Below are 21,033 nucleotides of genomic sequence, written 5' to 3'. Positions count from 1 at the left end.
TCGACCTGTTTGTAAAGGCTACCACGTCAGTTAGGACACTCTACAGATGAATATTACTTTGGTCTTGCCAGGAAATATTTTGGTAGCTCTTGATTTGGAGAACACACTATTATGTCCCAATTTGACCACCTCAACACTAAGTCCTGTGATTTGCCATCCAGACAGTGAGGTGAATTGAATTGAAGGAGATTTATAATGCGCAAGAACAATAACCCGCAGGTATCAAGGCGCCTAACAATATGATCAGAAATTGAGACAGAAGACCTTACATATAAGCTTGCCGAAAGAGAAGAGTTTTTAGGGCAGTGCGAAAGTTCTGTAAAGACGGAAGGGATCTCAGGTCCAGGGGAAGGTCATTCCACCATTTAGGAGCTAGAGTGGAAAAGGCCCTGCCACCCCATCTAGCTCTTCATATGCGGGGGGCTGTCAGAAGCAATTTCCCGGAGGAACGTACGTTCCTTCCAGGGATGTAGTGGGAAATGATGGACCCAATTCCCATGTCGCTATTATTGGCGATGGCTCTGTAGGTCATGCATAGAACTTTGAACTTTGAAGGTGGAACCTTCATTTCCAATCCGAGGTCCTTCCTTTTAGACTGAATCGTCCTGAAAATCTTTTTTATTAAATTGCTGGTTCTGAGCCCTAAATCTGTATTTGAACGACTGGCTGATACATTGACCATCAAGATGCCAGTCTGTGAAGGATGTGGAGTTAGTCCGCAGTCTTTTGACCTCCCTGAGCTTCTTGATTGTCATGCAGAAATCCATATTCAATCCAACACAGAACCTTCTGTTTATTGTGGCTCGATTCCAGACAGATGTGGGAGTGACGTTGTTACCTTTCGACTCTGCTTGTCAAATTAACATGACCTAGACATCCTTGCCAGCTCTCCAGTCGGCTCCAACTCTAAGGGGACATAGAGAGTTACTTTCCCTGCTTTAGTAAGTATAGAATAGTTCCTTCATTCTAAACAATTGTTTTTTTATACTTCTTCCTTTTCTGTGCTCATTTTCTAGGCTTACATGGCCTCTGTTGTTTGGGGTGAGTGTCTTCGCTTAGTTTCAGTGTCGAGATACATTCTCAATTTGAGGGATGAATCCTCTTGCCTTCACACGCTCCAGATCCAAGTGACTCCTGAAATTGCCCAACAACTGCAGTGATGGGTGATCCAGACTCAGTTAGATTACCCCTGGCCTCTTTGCAACCAGTCAGTCTGACCATGGAGGCCTCATGACTGAGATGGGATGCTACCCTGCGGTCTCTCTCTGATTAAGGTTTTTGGAAGAAGGGTGAATGGTGCATTCCTCCTTTTGGAAGGATTTATCTCCAGTTCTTACCGAAAGGACTATTGTTCCATTGTTTCTGGGCAAGTCTGTGATTCTAAGAACATACAACTCAACAACTAAAGCCTATGTGAGCTGTTAGGGGAGCACTCACTGAAGAGATTATGGACTAGACCCTAGATTAAGTAGAGGGCCACCTATTAGCATTGTCAGCAGTCCACAAGAGGAGAGGGAACTATGTGGAAGTGGATTCCCTGAGACAAGTATTCCTCTAGTGATTGCAGTTATTTCTGTCTCTTGAGCTGTGCTCCATCAGATGTGCAGAATATTTGCCAACCTGGTAGCGAACCTCTTTGCCACTTAACACGATTTTTTCTCATCACTATTTTCTGGTCGAGATTTGAGGAGCCAAGTCCTTCAGGTAAATGCCACCCTTGATAACTCAAAAGGAAACATTTTGCTAACAAAGACTACTATTTTCATTCTTTTACTTTTATTTTTATTATGAGCACAACAGAGCGTACAGATGGAAATGTAGAGTGTCATACATAGCCAAGTATAAGACCCTAATGTTCAAAGAACATCACACAGCATTTCTGCCCACATCCCGAATGCCGGGCGGCGTTGTTCTAGGGGTCATCTTTATCACTCGCATTGGTAAGACTAAGTAGGCACATCAGTAAGTGTTGCCATCACATTTTTCCCCCGTTAACAAAACAACGAACAACTAGAGATGCCAGACCCGCTATCCACATCGTTTCAACCTGTGGTGTTTAGACATAATGCATGCCCTGTGGTCCTCAGTTAACCTTATAACCACTCGCCAGACTCAATCGTGGTGTGCTATCCTAGACATCTACTCCAGTTCCGTCACCACCATCACCTGTGGCCTCGTTCCCATCTAAGCTGAGGGGGGGAACATCCGCTCCATCAGCCCTTGATCCTGCCGCAGCCGTACCCCACCTTTTCATGTATTCCAGGTATAATCCCCAGAAGTTCTTAGGCCTACTTCTGAGCGGCAGCAGTTCACTATAGTTCTCAGACTGCGTGCAACAATAAGTCAAATCTCTAGTCCATTGCTCAGTCTTGGGAAGACTGTGTCGTCATCCAGCACATAGCTAACCTCCTCTTCGCTAGTAGCAAACCCATGTCTACTATTCGCCGCCTAGCCTTTGGCAGTAACTTTGAATACCCCGGGAATGCCAGCGCCGGGTCAGGAGTGATTTCCGCGTCCAGTGTACTGCCTATATCTTTAAACACTCTATTCCAATATTGCTGCACCCCTGGACACTCCCATGCCAAGTGTAGGACGCCTGCGTCCAGTGCACCACATCTGTCACACTTCGCACTATCTCGTAATCAGAACCGGTAAAGTCTTTCCGGGGTGTGATACACTCTGTTAATATACTTGAAATGCACTAATCTGTGTCTACCATTCTGGGATATACATCTTGTATTAGTACAGCAGTAGCGCCACATGTCATCATCAATAACCATGTTCAAGTCGCGCTGCCAGTCTATGCGAGCTTTGTTGTACCCAGTCGCCCATTCAGTTATGGCTATCTTATATATAGTGGAGACCATTTTGCACGGGGTGTCCTTCTTAATCATGTGTGTTAATTCTAAGAGCTCTGGGGGTTCCTGCAAGTCGTCACCTAGCTGTTCCCGCCATGCCTCTCTAACTCAGTGATATTGAAAGCGCTGCAAGCCAGTGGGCCGCACATCCTGTGTCGTCACGTCCGCTATCGTTTTAAGAGTCCCGTCAGTGACCATGGCTCCCATCGTAAGTATGCCTAGAGCATTCAGAGCCCCAATCACACCTTTATCCCTACATGGGGCCAACCACGCCGCCCACTCAATGGGCATCAACTGGGAATACAAAAGCGCCCCAGCGAGGTACTGCAACAGCGCCTGCCACGCGTGTCTAGGTGAATTTAGTGAATCCAGTAGGCCCGTGCGTCGGTCCGCTGGCTCAAATATTATAGCTGGTAATGGTGTCAGTGCCGCAAACAGTCTTTCGAGCTTTATAAACAGTGCATTTTCTCTATTATGCATCCAGCTATGTACGTGTACTCCCTGTGCTACTTGATAGTATAATTCAAAATCAGGGGCACCCAGGCCACCCAGATGGCATGGTAGCACCAGGATTTTCCACTGAACCCTTGCTTGCTTTCCGGCCCAAGCCAGTTTTACCATCAGTGATGTAAGACGGGCAAAGAAGCACTTAGATAAGACCATTGTTATATTAGTGAATAAGTGCAGCAGTCTGGGCAGGACAACCATCTTCATTATTGATATCCTACCTACTAGGGAGAGAGGAAGTCCTATCCATGTATCAACATTATCCTCTAATCGAGCCATGGCTGTGCCATAGTTCTTTCGGAGTACCACCTCCGGATCAGTATGTAGCTGGATCCCTAGGTATCTTACAGGTTCAGTGGTCCACCGCAGTGGGTATTCCATTTCAAACTGCTCTGTCGTTGCGGTGATGGGGAACGCTAATGATTTATTCCAATTAACTGTTAGTCCGGAGAGGGCACCAAACCGCACAACTTAACGCAGAAGCGGCGCCAGGTTCTGTTCAGGTTCTCTAACATATAGCAGAGTGTCATCCGCATGTGTTGTTATAACTAGCTGATAAGAAGGGAAATTTAATCCCCCGTGACTGTGGTATTCTCGCATCGCACATGCCAGTGGTTCCGCAATCAGAGCATAGAGCGTGGGCGATAAAGGACAGCCCTGGCGGGTGCCCCTTCGTATCTGTATCGTTTCAGTGACGTGGGACCCGAGTTTAATGCGGGCAGTCGGTTTACCATAGAGCAACTCAATCCTCTGGAGAAGGATTTGGCCTAGCCCAAGTCTCGAGAGCACCGCTCTCATAAAGGGCCACTCCACGGAATCAAAGGCCTTCTCCATGTCCAAAAACACTGCCAATGCTTTCTGTTCTGGACGTTTGTGTTGAAGTGCACCAAATACCGTTCTCAGATTGTAGGTTATAGTCCTGCCCGACACAAACCCCGCCTGTTCTGGAGCCACAAGTTCCGGTGTCAGCAATGCCAATCTAGTCGCAAGGATTTTCCCATATATCTTTGTGTCAACATTTAATAGCGACAATGGCCTATAGGAGCTGCACTCCTCTGGAGGTTTCTCCGGCTTTGGGATTGCCACTATTAGTGCCTATCTCATAGTTTGTGGCATCTTCCCTGTGTCTTCCATATCTGCAAACAGGGCAGAGAGATGTGGCAGCAGTACATCCAAAAATGTCGAGCGGAGTACCCCCGAATGTTTGCTCATGGCCACCCCCCTAATGTAAACTTTGAACGCTTCCCATACCGTTTGGAAACTTTCCACAGAGCCTATATTAGTTTCTAAATATGTCTCTATTGCTTCATGCAGTGCCTCTCTGAATAGTGGGTCCTGCAATGAGCATGGCGGGAATCTCCATGTGAATGGGGGAATGTCCTTACGTACCTCCGTATGCGCTAATAGGATTGGGGAGTGGTCTGACAGTGTACGGTGTAACACCTGACATTTGCGTACCCGCGTGAAAAGTCTCATAGAGGCTAGCCAATAATCTATGCCGGTATGTATATTATGAAAGGCCGAATAATGCGTGTATCCCCCCTGCACTGAGTGTAAGGTGCGCCAAACAATTGCCAATTCTTCGCTAATCAGTATCCTGTCAAGTTCCCTAGCTGCCTGTGCCTGTCGTCTGTCCGGCCCGCTCGAGCAGTCCACTTCTGGGCACCTGGTCATATTATAATCCCCCCCCCATAGGACATTGAGACTGGGATAATCCCTCGTCACGTCGGGCAGCTTTTTATAAAACTCAGGGCTGTCATAGTTAGGACCATATACATTCACCACCAATATTTCCATCCCCCTGCCAGCGAACAGTGATATGACGTACCTGCCCCCGAGTCTGCAAATAACATTTTCAATGTGTACTCCGATTTCGGGTTTACCCATGTTAGCATTCCTCGTGCATGAGTCGTGAAGCCTGCAGCATTAATCTGACCCTTCAGTCCTCTTGCTTGCAACCTAAGACTGTTTGCAGGCAAATGTGTCTCCTGTATTAATGAAACCACAAAGGAGGGTCTGAGGGAAGTTTATAGTCTAAACAGGATTCAATCCCCCATTCCTTACAACTAATATACAAAACGGAATCCTGAAGACTATTGTCGATATACTCTACGACCAATGTATATCTCAACGAAAAAAAGGGGGGATGTGCTATTAATATCCCCGCTTATGTGTGAGAGAAGGGAAAGGCTATAACTAAGAATCATGCAAGGATATTAAGGTATCCCATCATTACACAATATCGTGCCCAGTGTCATCATCTGGGAACCAAACAGTGTCCACCCTGGCTCTCTTAAGAATCCGAGAAAACCAATGTGTGATACACCGTATCCTTCTGATGATTCTGTCTGAAGGAAAAAACTCAACTGAAGATATGTGTAATGTACTTTAGACATGATTCATTATCTCAAAGAGTGCAGTGCATGTAAGTGAAGTGAGTTAAAAATGGGTAGACTCCCTGGATTATGTGTTCATTAATATACAACACAACCTATTTGTAAATCCATGCAGTTGCCCTACTAAAACAGTGAAAATGACAAAAAAGTGCAAAAAGTTTCTGAACAGTTAGAGTTAATCACTGTTCTAACATAGGCTCGGTCAACATGTTTCTGCCATCAATGGATATAAGAACCCTGGCATTCTTCAGGACCATGTCAAATAATGTCACTGCATAAACTAATCAAAAGTGGGTATAAGATAGATACATACAGTTTCTGTATAATTTCTCGAAACCCCGATGAGCAAAGAAGCAATGCTGCATCTGAAAAAAGAGATTATATGTTTCTAAAATCTCTCCAGGAGTTGCTGTTGCAACCCTACCCTTCTAAATTTACATAGGCATTTATCATTTCAGTAGAAAAAAACACACTCAAGCTTACCTATGCTCTTCAGTGGTTTTACCTCACCTCACTCGGCGCCAGCTCGATACCGGTGAGACCCCGCTCTATGGAGGAAAAAACAAACTCCCAGTTTGTTTCGAACAGTTCTATTAAAAATGTGCACATACAGTACTTGTTGCTACATATTTTCACCGCACGAGGCAATACTTCCGACCACCTTATCACCACCACCAAAACGGCAGGCAGTCGATTGTTTCTGTAATACAGTTTTTTTATTTTTTTATTTTTTTGACAGAAAGCATGGCTGAATACTCTTCTCGCTCTCTGTCAGGTCACACTGGCCGGTTAGATGTAAAGAAACCGGGTATTATTGAGTGCAGGCTGTTTGAAAGCCAACATTAAAAGTGGGCTCATTCGGAACATGTCAACCCAGCTGTTTATCCTTAGCCAACTCACTTAAGATTGGGCTCTCAAGGGTATGTTTACAGATGGAACTAACGGGAACTAGCTTAGAAGAGCTGAGCTCGGTTTAGTCAAAGAGTAGAATAAGTATGCGTGGCTTTTGTCAGCACGCGGAGAAAAACCTGCTTAGCAACGGGGCATAGACAATCACAATAAGGTTGACCTGCTTACCTCCTGTATTAATGCCAGGTCTATATGGTGTCTAGTTATATAATTCAAGACCTTACGTAGCTTTCTATAGTCGTTCAGCCCACGCACATTCCACGTCAGAGCCTTCAGTTCACCCTCCTTATATTCTACTTCAGTACCACCAGGCGTATCCTGCATGTTCTACAAGTTCTGTCAATGTCTACTCCACAGTTGTCAATAAAGCTTAATTTGTTATCAAAAGTACTATAGCCGGCACCTCGTAACTGTAACCCCTGAACTTCCCTCCCTTATCTGCCCATCCATCCCACCCACAGCGGACCATCCTCAACTAGGTCGCAAAATGTCCAAACCCTGTGTCTTTCCTCCCCCTCCCCCCCACCCCCCCCCAAACAAGAACCTCAAACAAAGTGTCACCACATGTGGGTGGAGGTTGCTCTGTACTAAAATAAAACCCCAAATGTAAACACAGTACTTGACACTCAGCTCAGCTCCTCCAGCCACCAGCTATCGTCCCTTCGTACGCCAGGGACGTCAATTGTCTCGATGGATCTCCCTTCGTGGTCAGCAGTGTCTACACACAGTAACTGGCACATCCAGCCGCCTAGTGACTCGCCGGAGTTCCAACTGCGCAGCAACTTTTAATCTTGTCCTTCCATTCCACCACCTGACTCCTCGTCCAGTGCCCCCGATCCGGGGTATTTCTCCGTTCTTTTGCCCAGTCTTTAATCGCCTTCTGCAATGCTCTAGGATCTGTGAAGATATACTATTGTCCAGTTCTGTTGACTTTCAGCTTAGCTGGATAGAGCATAGCATACTCCAGGCCGCATTCTCGTAATTGCTTCTTTATGGGAACAAAGTGCTTCCTCGCTTCCTGTACCTTGGCCGTGAAGTCCGGGTATAATGAGATAGTTAGGCCTTCGTATGTCAATTCCTGCTTTTCTGTGGCTGCGCGCAGGGCCGCATCCCTGTCCCTATAATTGAGGAATTTTGCAATTATTGGACGTGGCGGTGCTCCCGGTTTTGGACGCGGAGCCAGGGACCGATGCGCACGCTCAATAATGAATGTGGTAGAAAAGACCTCTGCCCCTAGTAGTGTTGTCAGCATGCCCTCTATGAATGGCTCCATCTTTCCCGTATGAGTCGACTCAGGAACTCCAAGGATTCACACGTTGCTGCGCAGAGAGCGCGCTTCCAAATCCTACATTTTGTCCTGTAGCAGTCGCTGCACCCTACCAAGTTGCTTATGCTCCGTATCCATAGTTGTTTGTGCCTCTTCAACTTCTGTTATCCTCCTCTCAGACATGTCTAGCCTCTCCGCTTGTTTGTCAAGTCTCTCTCCCATTCTATCCATTCTGTATGTTAATGCGTCTATTTTTGTCCCTAGCGATGACATACCCTCCAGTAGCCCCTGCTCCAAGGACTTCAGCATGCTTCTGATATCCTGTTCCTGGTCCATGGGTTGGGAGGAAGGTCTGCTACTACCACCTACTGTTTTGTCTAGTGTCTTAGTACTTTTTTGGGCTTCGCTTTCCCCATCCTGCTATGTGTGGGATATCAATGTGGCACTCGGGCGTAATGAGGAGCACGTCGCCCACCTGGTCGCTCTCAAAGATCACCGGTCAGCTCAGCCTATGTCCGTTCCGCAGGCCTGTGCCCGATAGCTCTCGCAGGGTCTGTAGTGCTTTCTCTCTGCGTATGGCTCACTTATCCACCCTTCCGCTAGCAGCCATGTTCAAATACTTTCTAAGCCGCTGCTCTGAGTAAAGCACAGCGCCCCACCTCGCCACACCGTTCCTGCTCCTCGGCGCTGTCGACACTGCACGCCCTTCTAGTGGGCCGGTGACTCGCTGCTCAGGTCAAGGATATACGTGCTACACCTCGTGCCTTGAAGCGCAGAGCCCCAGACCGGCATCCCGCCGTGGCTTAGGGTGATGTTTGTTAATTAGGCTATACCGCAGCCCAGTCTATAGCTGCACCGCAATTCCGGTTTCCCCCCCAGCTCTGGCTATAACAAGGGCCTCAGTACCATTGTTTCGCACTCAATGTCCAAATTGCCTTCCTTGTCAAAAGAGCTCCTCTTACGGCCGCAGCGGCCGCGCACCAGGCCGGATCTCGCGGCTCGAATCTTCGGTGGCGTCGCTTTCAGCGTCCCGTTGTTATGTGCCCTGACTCTTCGTACCTCGTGTGAGCAACGACGCCCCCGTCATCTAGGCGGTATGCTACTGCAGCGTGCAGCTTCACCTCGCCGACTGTGCCGTCAGGTGCCCCGTTGTCAGCGCCAAGCCAGGACCGCCGTCTTTCCTCGAGGCCCAGTACTCTCGTCTGTCCAGGTCGGCGCGCCGCCGCACGCAGAGTGACGTTGCTGCAAGGGTTCGCTACCACAGGCCGGTGCTTCGCAGTCTCAATGTGCGCTTGGCCCCTCCGCTCTCGGAGCATCAATCGGGTAGCTATCTCGCTCCGCAACGAGCACGGTGTTGCTCAGCCGCTCCGCAGTTAGTTCCAGCTGGTTTTCAGTGTCCCCAGCGTCTCAGGGTCCCAGGATTATGCAGGATAATGTGATGGCTTAACGGAGCTCGAGACTCAAGTGTCCATCTTGGTCTCGAGCAAGCTCCGCCCCCCTACTATTTTCATTCTTATTGTTTGAGTTTGATGTGCCTTTTCTTGTGCCTTATCTCCAAGGGGAAAATGTCTGTTTTTTAAGTTTCCATAAAGAGTACTCATGGTATGCCCATGGCCACATACCCTCCAAAGTATATGCTCAAAAGACTTTCAATAAAATTTCATTCACAGAGGATATCAATTATTTGGGTTTTACTAGACCTTTCATAAACTACAGCATGCAAACTGATGCCTAATTCCAGTGCCCCACAACTGTTGCTTGCACATTCCCATATTCCTTTTCAATTCTCTCCAGCTCGCATTCAATATAGAGAGTGGAATCGGGTATAGGACTGAAGACCTTCCTTGTCTGGCTGATTCTTCTGCATATGAGTTTGCTGTATCTGTAAGAAGCTTCCCCTTCATGCCCTGAAATCTCTCTCTCTCTCTCTCTCTCTCTCTCTCTCTCTCTCTCTCTCTCTCTCTATATATATATATATATATATATATATATATACGCATATATATATATATATATATATATATATTTTCTCTAATCCTGACGATCACATTAGCAATCAGGCGCTGACTCCGTGGGGTCTTATTTCAGAAACAAGTATTTATTTTCTTAGTGCTTGTATTGACGCGTTTCGACGGTCACAGCCGCCTTGCTCACAACACAGAGCAAAAATTCGTCATTGCTTTTAACATGTCAACATGTGATTGGATCTCAGAATGGTTTCCCCGTAGTCATGACTACCAGTTCGAACCTCACTGGAAATTTACAGCGTTTTCCATGTAGCACAACTGCTGTTACATAGAAACAACATCCTTAATGTTACACTACACATTTTTCATTTTGCATTAAATAATAGGCAATTGGTGTCATTGCCGATTATGGAAATTAAAATAAAATAAAACAAAAAGCATTTTACAATTTATAAGCTTAGTAAAAGTTTGCATGTAAATTCGGTTTTCGCAATGTGTTAAAAATAAACCAGATAAATCTGCATTATAAGTACCATCATTTCAGAGTTGTACTTAAAAATTAATAATGGGTCTAGTGCCCAATTAATAATCATGAACCTAGTAACATTTCACGGTTCATTTTTGTAAACCCACATTTGATTAATTCTGAATTGAGCCCAAGTGGGCAATGGTGACACATCGCAAAATTATTTGTCCAAACCAATTAAATTCTTATTCTACTCATTACATAAATATACTCTGTAATGCTTTAACAGTGAGATCTCATTGTTTTTAGAGGAAACCATAAAAAATTGGGTTCTGTGAGCATGTATACTGCTATTTCAGATGGATGACATATATCTTATACATAAAGTTATATCTAGGACTCTGTTTTCGGAGGAATGGTTTGGGAGCTTACAGAATCGATATTCATTACTTTATATAGGAATCATAAATGTACACCAAGTGCTTCGTCTGCATTTAGACCTTGCGGCGTCTTGCTATCTAGGAGAATGATATACCTCGACTCTAATCTCCTGAGGGCTAGTTGTCTGTTTCCCCCTCTGATGCTTTTTTCACATGGTCTATGACGAAGTATTTGATGTTGTCTGCATTGCCTTCATGTGTCATATTTATATGCCTCGCCACTGGATACGTTGGGTCATTATTTTTTATGGCCCTGAGATGCTGAAGCACTCTTACGTGGACCGGGTGTATTGTACTCCCCACGTATCTTTTATTGCAACTACATTGCAAAACATAGACTGCGAAGTCTGTTTTGCAAGTGTAATTCGCTCGTATCTCTAGTGGGGTTTTTCTGTATGGAACATTTACCTTGGTAACATTGGTACCATACTGACACGCTTTGCATTTTGTACATTTAAAAAAAACATTTTTAGTTTTTAACCATGGCGGCTCTTTCTTTTTCAACACTGGGGCATTATCTACCAGCTCTTCTCTCATACTTTTAGCTTTTCTGAAAGTGAGTTGTGGGTTTTTGTTACAACTTTTGCCTATTATCGGATAATTCCGAACTTTGGGCCAATGTCTGTAAATTATGTTTCTCACTTGCTTGTGGTATGCATTATACCCTGTGATGAGGCGTGGGGTTCCTGTGTTTTGTTCAGATTTGGGTTTTTCAAACTTGGCTGTGAACAATAGGTCTTTTCTGTCCTTAAGGTCACATTTCTGTTCTGCCGTTTTCAATATATGTTCTGGATAGCCTCTAAGTTTTAACCTGCTGAACAATTTTGTTTTCGAATTTTTGTAGCTTGTGGTTGTGCTACAGTTTCTTTTCATTCGAAGACATTCTGCATATGGTATGCTATCAATTAGGTTTGGAGGGTGAAAACTGGAGGCATGCAAGATAGTGTTTCCTGCAGTAGGTTTGCGATAGGTGTTGGTTTCTATTTCATTATCCACGACCAACAGTTCCAAGTCTAAGAAATTTATCCTACTGTTACTTATTTCTCAGGTAAATTTTAAGTTTAGACTATTCTCATTTAGCCTTTCTGCAAACTCTCTGGCACTCGTTTCGCTACCTTTCCAAATTAAAAAGATATCGTCTATGTAACGACAATAGAATGTTACATTTTGTGTCATTTCCTCCATATGTTTCACGCTGAGTACTTGCTCCTCCCACCAGCCCATATGCAAATTAGCATAGCTGGGGGCGAAGCAAGTACCCATGGCCGTCCCTTGTGTCTGTTTGTACAGCAGTTTATTAAAACTAAATGTGTTATTTTCCAAACACCACTCGGTCATTTGGAGTAACATCTGTGTATGTTTATACAAGTCTAGGCTACGGCCTCCCAAGAAGTGTCTGATTGCATTGAGCCCATCTTGGTGTCTTATGCTTGTATAAAGGCTTTGAACATCAAGTGTCACAAAAACATAATCTGAGTCCCACTTCACATCATAGATTTTTTTCAAAAAATCGCCACTGTCTCTTGTGTATGAAGGTAGAGCCTTTACAAAGGGTTGCAGAAAGGAGTCCACAAATCGGCTTGTATTTTCGAACAAACCTCCGATAGCGGAGATTATTGGTCTTCCCGGGGGGCAGGTAGGGTTTTTATGCACTTTTGGGATTAGATACAGGTTTGGCGTGATTGGATAGTTGTTCCGTAAGAACTCAAATTCATTTTTTGAAATGGTCCCCGCCGCTTTCCAGTCATATAGACTCCTGTGATATCTTTCTTTTATATTGAGAATATTAGTTTCACTAATCCTTTGGTAACATTCTCTGTCAGACAGTTGTGATAACGCTTCAGCATTGTACATCTCTAGTGGCCAGAGAACTACGTTACCACCTTTGTCCGACCAGCGCACAACTACATCGCTTCTTTCTCTTATCTTTGTCATGACCTTCTCATAAGCCAATCTTTCGTTCGCATATGTTTTGTGGAAATCATTGCTACTTGACCATGATAAGGTTTTTAGATCACTGATGACTTTTTCAGAGAAAATGTCAATGCAGTCTTTGGGCATAATGGGACAAAATGTAGATCTTGGCTTAAAGTTCGTCTTTGATGAACCTCCAATACTTATTCCAGCATATTCAGCTGCTTCCTGGGTGTCCATTATTTCACTTGTTACATCTGTGTCCAACTCTACCATTTCCCTGATGAAAGGCATATCGTCGATGTGCCAGCTTGTGGCTCCTGAAGATTCTTTTTCCATGTTGCTCATCTCTTTGGTATTGAAGAAATGTTTTTTTAATTTCAGTTTTCTTGTAAACTGATGCAAATCTATCCGAGTCTGAGTATAGTTAAAATTTGTGCGTTTACAATAGGTTAATCCTAGTGACAAAGTTTTTTCTTCTTCTTTTGTTAGGGCCATATTTGTTAGATTAATTACTGTATTTTTGTCTTGCATATTTTCATCAAGTTGTGTTTCCATTATCTTCTGTAGTTCCGTCTGTAGTTCTGTTTCTTTGTGTTGTCTTTTTGCTGTTTTGCATTTTCCCCATCTCCTGTTTTTTCGTTTCCTGCTTTTCGTGATGTTGCAGCTTTGTCTTTTGTCGAGTTCCTTCGGCCCCGCAGTGGCCTTAGGGTTCTCAGTCTTTCCTCTCGTAAAAAATCCAACTCGTCTACAGGTGTGGGTATTTCTTCGTCTGCTGTCATCGATCCCGATGTGCCAGGTTCCGATTCGGCTCCAGAACTTACTTCGGATTCTTCTGGTGTGCTGTTGTCCTCTGCATTTGAGGCAGTTTGTTTCCTTTTCCTGTAATTGTCATATTTTTTAGCAAACGTATAAATACGCCCTTTCATATAGTCTGCGCGGTCTCTTTGAAACTTTTCGGCTTTACGGTCTTTTATAGTTTGTTCATATTTGATCACACGTGTTTTTATATCAGTCATTTGTTTAGTTATAAAATCTTGGTCTTCTTGTTTATCTAATTCCTGGGCAATGTTGGCTAATTGCGCCAAAAGTTTTTCTCTGTCTGATGTCGCATATTTTATCAGTATCTCCAACATATTTTTTGATGACTGTGCATTATTATTAGCCCACTCTTCCAGCATTTTCGGGTCAGGGTTGTCATATGTTGGGGCAAGAAGAATTCTCAGGCCTCTGGGTACTCTATTCACCTCTAAGTACCTACGCAAAGAAGTACACTCCCACCACTTAGAAATTTCCTGTTTGCGTATTCTTTCATAGTCTCTAAGCAGTGTCTTCATATCGTATTCTTTCGCTGACGGTTTATTTTTATCATTTCCACTTCCCTTTCCAGTGTTTGTTTTTTTGTCGACATCTTCAAAGATATCGCGCGCCGCTTCCATGCGCTCTCGTTCCCAGTCCTCCGCCATCCTGCACTCGTGTTAAGAGAATGTACAGTCGTTTCTGACACCCACTGTCCGCTTCGGTCTCGCTAGCAAGCTCCGCTTCGGACTACCTCTCCCATAAGCCACCTGTTCGGATGTGTTACGCGCTAACTCACAGCACTCGCAGGCTTACCTGGATTCTCCGATGCCCTCCGGCACACAAAGCATCCCGCTCACCATGTCCGTGCCGATTGTTCTCGCAGGCTGTATCCGATGCGTTTTGGCTTGGGGGGCGCTTCCCTTTCTTCTCCTCGAAGAAATACCAAGTCGATCTGCCCGTCAGGGAAAGTGCTCCAAATTGAGGTGGGTCAGCGTGCGGGACTCAGGCTTCTCCCGTAATACTTTCTCCAATCCTGACGATCACATTAGCAATCAGGCGCTGACTCCGTGGGGTCTTATTTCAGAAACAAGTATTTATTTTCTTAGTGCTTGGATTGACGCGTTTCGACGGTCACAGCCGCCTTGCTCACAACACAGAGCAAAAATTCGTCATTGCTTTTAACATGTCAACATGTGATTGGATCTCAGAATGGTTTCCCCGTAGTCATGACTACCAGTTCGAACCTCACTGGAAATTTACAGCGTTTTCCATGTAGCACAACTGCTGTTACATAGAAACAACATCCTTAATGTTACACTACACATTTTTCATTTTGCATTAAATAATAGGCAATTGGTGTCATTGCCGATTATGGAAATTAAAATAAAATAAAACAAAAAGCATTTTACAATTTATAAGCTTAGTAAAAGTTTGCATGTAAATTCGGTTTTCGCAATGTGTTAAAAATAAACCAGATAAATCTGCATTATAAGTACCATCATTTCAGAGTTGTACTTAAAAATTAATAATGGGTCTAGTGTCCAATTAATAATCATGAACCTAGTAACATTTCACGGTTCATTTTTGTAAACCCACATTTGATTAATTCTGATATATATATATTACCTACTGGCGGTCGCCAGTAGGTATATATAGTTAGGATTTTTTTCCTATGGGATTTTTGAAAATTCTATGTCGAATAACTTTGGCGTTTGTGGACGGAATTGGCTGAAATTCTCAGGAAAATGGCACATTTTGTTTCTGAGCAGCCCCTGAAAATCTGGGGGGGTTTCGTCAAGGGGGGGGGCGAGAAAAAAGGGGGGTCCCAAAACGCGTTTTTAACATTGAGTTTTCCATAGGGCGGTTGGACTCACTTTTAGCTCGAACGGCTGAATGGATTTACACGAAACTTGGCAAAATTGTAGATATGGTTTGCCCGACGTGCCTTTGCTATGTCTCAATATATGTGCTCCAGTAGATTTTGAGAAATTAACGTTTTAAAAAACAGATATATCTGTGACAGCGCTCCGGTTAGCGCTCCGGTTCGCGTACCTGACGCGTAACGGAACTTCGCGAAGCGAAGCTGATTGGCTCTCCGGTGTCTGTAAACATTCTAAACAGTCCGGAGCGGCCGCCATCTTGTGTCTCGGTAGGATCGAGACACAAGAGGTGGCAAAAACAAAGGGGGAAATGAGCATAAGGGGGCAGAGTACATCCTCCCTGACCCCCTAGGTTTGAAGAGGGGGTTTTAAAAGGGCCTCGCGGGGTTAAAAAATAATAATTTTTATATCGTTTTTTTTTGCGGGGGGAGCGCTCGGTACGCGCACCGGGAAGCGGTCCGGGAAGCGTAATATTGGGAAAATAGGATGAAAGAATGTTCAAATATTGTATGTTTATTGATTGTTATTTTTGTTTTTTTTAAATTTATTTTATTTAAGTACCAACATGTAGGTACAAATGCAGAGTCTAAAAATAAAAATACATTGTTTCCTTTGTAGAGTCTGATTTTACATTAAAATCAATTTGCTACTAGTTTAAAAAATACATATAAAATGAATAATGTCTCAAACAATTTTTGAATTATTATATATAAATTTATTTTTCTGATTTGTTTTTAAAATTAAAAAGAACTTCTAATAATTCTTGTTCAGATTTTGTCTCATTTTCAATTAAGAAATCCACAGCTTCAACACATTGCAGAAGTTCTATGTCCATTGATTCATCAAAGAATTCTGAATCATTTTCGGTGTCTTGGTTGCATTCTGCAACAATTTCCACGTTATTTTTCTGCTCTCCTTCCATTTCTGTGCTGTAAAATGAATTTTAAAAAAATATATCAGTACAGATAGGGCACTGTTGGGTTTAAGTACAGACAGGTAGTTTGGTTTTTTAAACAGTGATTTTTTCGTTGGGCAGTGTATGGTATCAGACTGGAAGTAGAAATATCAAAAAATGTATGTGATAAAGTCTAAGTCAATTCTTAATTATACAAGACAAGTCTAACTCCATCCATAACTAAAACAGAGAAGTCTATTTTATTCTATAAGTATTACAGAGGGATTGTATATAATTATCAGAAAATGTTTTCCTAATTAACTTACAGTACAGAACATACTTCAGTTTTTAAAATAACATCTTACCTTTCAAATAGAAGTTTAAGTTATCAGTTGAAATTTACTTGATATGTACTTCAAGAAGTAGTAGTCAAAATGGCTGTGTTTCTCTCTCTTTCTTTATAAATATTCAGGTACATAACCAATCAAATGTCATGAAATAATAGAAGATATTGAAAGTAGCATTTTGATTGGTTGACAATTCTAACACTTCGTAAGTGTTTTGGTTAGGTAATTTACCTCAGGATATTTAATCAGGCTTACAGCATAATTTTCACAATGACATTCCATCAAATTTGGGGAAATGGTAGGGACTGCTATGTAGTAGGGGCTATTCTATATTTGATGAAAGTGTCTGTAGTGGTTTTTCAGTAAATTTCTTTCCCACCTTTTTTTATCGAGCGCTTACCGGTGCGCTCCCCGGTACGCGAACCGGCAGCTTTACGGGAGTCCTCCATTTTGAGTATTGGTAGAATTGAGACACAAAATGGAGGACAAACAATGTTCGGAATGGGTAGAAGGGGGCACGGTAGACACTTTGTGACCCTCTAGGTTTTCAGAGTGGGGATTAGGATGCTGATACATGCAAAAATAAAGAAAAAAAGTTTTTTTTAATTTCGCCGGGGGAGCGCCCGGTACGCGCACCAGTAAGCGAACCGGGGAGCGTACTTTGGAGGAAAAAAAAAAAGAATACATTTTACAGCTTTTGATATTTGCTATTAAAAAAACATTGAAATTTACTGAAAAAACCATAGGTTATAGACCAGATATAGTTAGGAATTAGCATTTACAAAACCTTGAAAATTCACTGAAAAAACCATAGGTTATAGACCATATATAGTTAGGGATTAGCATTTTCAAAACCTTATTTTACTCGCAAAAAACCATTGAAATTCGCATATATAGTTAGATGCACTAACTATATATCGCGCACCCGCAATCCACTGCTGATGATGTCACATGTTACATCATTCATGACATGGTCAGTGACATCACTGATGACATCACTGATGACAACTCAAATGACATCACTGACAACATCACTAATGACAAATAAAATGACATCACTGATGACATCATCCAGTGACTGTATGTTTCTGTGAAGTTAAAATATGTCTTACATATTGAAGAATGAGTGGATGTATAAGTGTTTGGATGAAGGATTTAGTAGATGCATGACAGACTGTATGAGAGAGTGATTAAATGTGTCTCACTGAGTGCATGGGTTAGTGACTAAACTGTCTTAATTTGTTCATCATTATGTCTGTTGTTCTGTAAACTGCTGCATGTGTTGATCAGTAGCTATATGAGTAACTATATGGGTAATTGATTGGTTGCCCAAGTATTTGTATGGGAGAGTGAGTGTGTGTTGGTGGGTGGCTGGGAGGTGTGTGACTCTGTGCATAGATGTGTGAACAGTTGATTCACTAAATGTATGGGTTCAAAACTGCACGTGGAAACAGCTGTATGGGTGTTTGACTGTGTGCATGAGTGTATTGGTGAGTAAATGGATATCTCAGTGCTATATGTCAAAGTAAGTACATATGTAAAACACAGTGCATGTGAGAGTTGAGATACATAAATTACTGTGTATAATAGCTAGTGAATGTGTGAGTGGCTGCATGGATTATTGAAAACTTGTATCAGTGATTGTATAAGAGAGTAAATATGTGTTAGAATAAGTTTCAATAAGTAAGATGTGTATAAATGTATAGTTGAGGAAATGGAGGTGTGAATGATTCTTTGCATGACTGACTAGGTGTATGAGTAACTCTATGGATAAGTGACAATCTGTGAGTGTCTGTTTACACGGAGTGTATCTAAGGTTATATTAGAGTCTGAACAGATTAATCGTATTATCACATGAATGACGTCATCAGTGATGATGTCAGTGATGTCATTTGAGTTGTCATCAGTGATGTCATCAGTGATGTCACTGACCATGTCATGAATGATGTAATATGTGACATCATCAGCAGTGGATTGCGGGTGCGCGATATATAGTTAGTGCATCTAACTATATATGCGAATTTCAAGGGTTTTGTGCGAGTAAAATAAGGTTTTGAAAATGCTAATCCCTAACTATATATGGTATATAACCTATGGTTTTTTCAGTGAATATGTGTATATATAGAACGATTCTTAATCCTCCAAAGAAAAATCAGCTCGAACCCAGATATCCTTGCAGCGTGTAAATTTATTCAAACATGCAGCACCTTGCTCCTGACCTAGCAAAGCCGAACTAGCTTGCTCTCACCACCATGCATTCAAAACTCAAATGTCCCAACAGCCGTTAAACCTTCCTAAACTCCAGATTTCTTAACAAGATCGCTCCTTCCAGTAAAAACATAGCCCCTAAACCCTTCTCTGAGGTAACCCGCCATTCATGTTCAATGTATTCAATTCAATGCATAAAAATAACAATGTCGTACTCAGACCTCAGTCTTTTCAGGGAAAAGCAGCCCCCTCCCCCTCTCCCAGGGCTTCAAACTCCTTCCAAGCAACGCTGGATGCACCAGAACCCTTCTTTCCATGAAAGACAAATTCATCAAGTTAGTGAGTCACCAATTCATGCCTTTATTGGCTAGGCCTGCACAGGCTTGTGACAGTATCTCTGGCCAAATTAAGTCATCCCTCCCTGCTTCACATAATGCATGCACGGTCTCCCTGACGGCCTCTGCCTTATCCGGCATTCAAGCGTTAGTGTAAGTCAACACTAATTGTAGATAAAGTATAGAAACAGCAAACCTGATAAACGCTAATCTACTAGCGCACTGTGTTCCAGGGAGGAGTTTCTTATTATTATTAATAATAATAATAAGAAGAAGAAGAAGAAACTCCTCTCTGGAACACAGTGCGCTTACCACTGTACCAAGTCCCCTTTTTTCCTTGTCCCAAACTGTCATCCTGACCCCGCCCACTATCTGAATTCACCTATCCTTGTCCCCAGTTGTCTTGGACTGCATCAATTGCCCGAAGGACCTAAGTGGTGGATGTCCATTGGGTTACCAGCCCTGGAAGACCCATTAACCCACAGCTTGCAGCTGTCTGTGGACGCCGGTATGGATCTGCTCCCTTGTCACAGGCTGGTGGGGATAGTAGCGCATGGCCTGGGGTGCGTGCATGGCTAGCTGCACTGCAGCTGTCAGTTGGAGGTGCTCATGGACCGTGACAACAGGAATAGCACCATTTTTACCCTGAACAAGCTTTCTGAGACTTTGCGATAATGCGAGGAAATTTGTGGAATGCGGTAATATCACTCCTGATTAGTGAAGTGACACTTAGCAGAGCTGAGACAGGCCACAGCTTCTATGATGCTTTTCAAGGGACCCAGCATGACATTGGCTAGCCTGTTGAGGACAGCCTTGCTGCAATCGGTGTGGGAGTTGACCTTGGCTCGCACATGTACTCTAAAAACTGTTTCTGAGACAGAGGTTTTCATGTTTTTTCAAGAGAGAGAGCGGGTACAAAAACAAAAAAAACGAAGCACCTAAAATTCAGTATGTCTTGTTTGTAGCGCCAATCCTGAGAATGAGTTATTTTGTTGGTTGGAATCATATGCATAGTTTAATGTTGTTTTTAATGAGCAAATGTGTTTGTGATGTGCTTGTTCCAGAGATTCAGTATTTAGATGTGTTTTCCTGCCAATCTTTCGCCTAGTAATTCAATCTTTTTTCTCTCTCTCTCCTTCATCAACATTCAAACCAGAATACACAGTAAGTTGTCTTTACTTTTTCTGTTTATAGCGTCAGAAAGCAATTTCACAAATGTTTTGCTGAGATTTAATGTGTTTTTGTTCACTTAAAGCCCACGAGATCTAATTGCAAGGAGAGCGATGCTCCCTGGATCCATCAACTGGTGCTGTGAAATTTTACTGTTGAATATGAAATTTTCTGCTACCGTATTAATTTATCTTGGATTTTTTAGCCTTAAGAGAAAAACCACTGATGTATAGTTACTTTGCTTGATTGAGCTTCACACAAGCTCCCAGACCTCAGTGGTATCAACCAGCGTGCCTGGTCGATCAAGTACTGAGCGCAAATTCATTTACTTTGTTTCTCACTTTAAATTTCTTGCAGTGCTTTTGGCTGCTTGCGGCTAAACTCTGTGACTTCATATTCTCAGCTATAAATTTGAAATACTTTAGAAGTTTACTTTTTTATGGCATTATGAATACATTTTTTATTTGTGAGTGATTCATATTTCCCGTACTGGACATTTCTCCCAGTGTAGATGGAGCTCAAGCTTGTAATAGTACAGTTGAAGCTTTCATGTGCACGGTGTTTTTAAAACACGCCATTTTTCTCCAATTGAGTTCAGAATTAGGACCCTTAACTCCGTTATTTGCCATTTCCTTACCTCCTTCATGCTCTGCTGCCCTGAAGGATATTTCTC

General features: G+C 42.9%; 1 protein-coding gene across 1 annotated transcript in view; it reads left to right on the top strand.

Moving 5' to 3' along the window:
- Nucleotides 1–21,033, top strand: part of PITPNC1 (phosphatidylinositol transfer protein cytoplasmic 1) — a 1,164,518-nt gene that overhangs the window by 657,695 nt on the left and 485,790 nt on the right. Inside the window, exon 4 of the mRNA XM_086930932.1 lies at nucleotides 20,347–20,354. Coding sequence (XP_086787058.1) covers nucleotides 20,347–20,354 — 8 coding nt within the window. The remainder of the gene's footprint in view (nucleotides 1–20,346; nucleotides 20,355–21,033) is intronic.

This window comes from Lissotriton vulgaris, chromosome 7, assembly GCF_964263255.1.
Source record: "Lissotriton vulgaris chromosome 7, aLisVul1.2, whole genome shotgun sequence".
NCBI lineage: Eukaryota > Metazoa > Chordata > Amphibia > Caudata > Salamandridae > Lissotriton > Lissotriton vulgaris.
The sequence above is the reverse complement of the archived record's forward strand: the minus strand, read 5'-3'. Positions and strand labels throughout refer to the sequence as shown.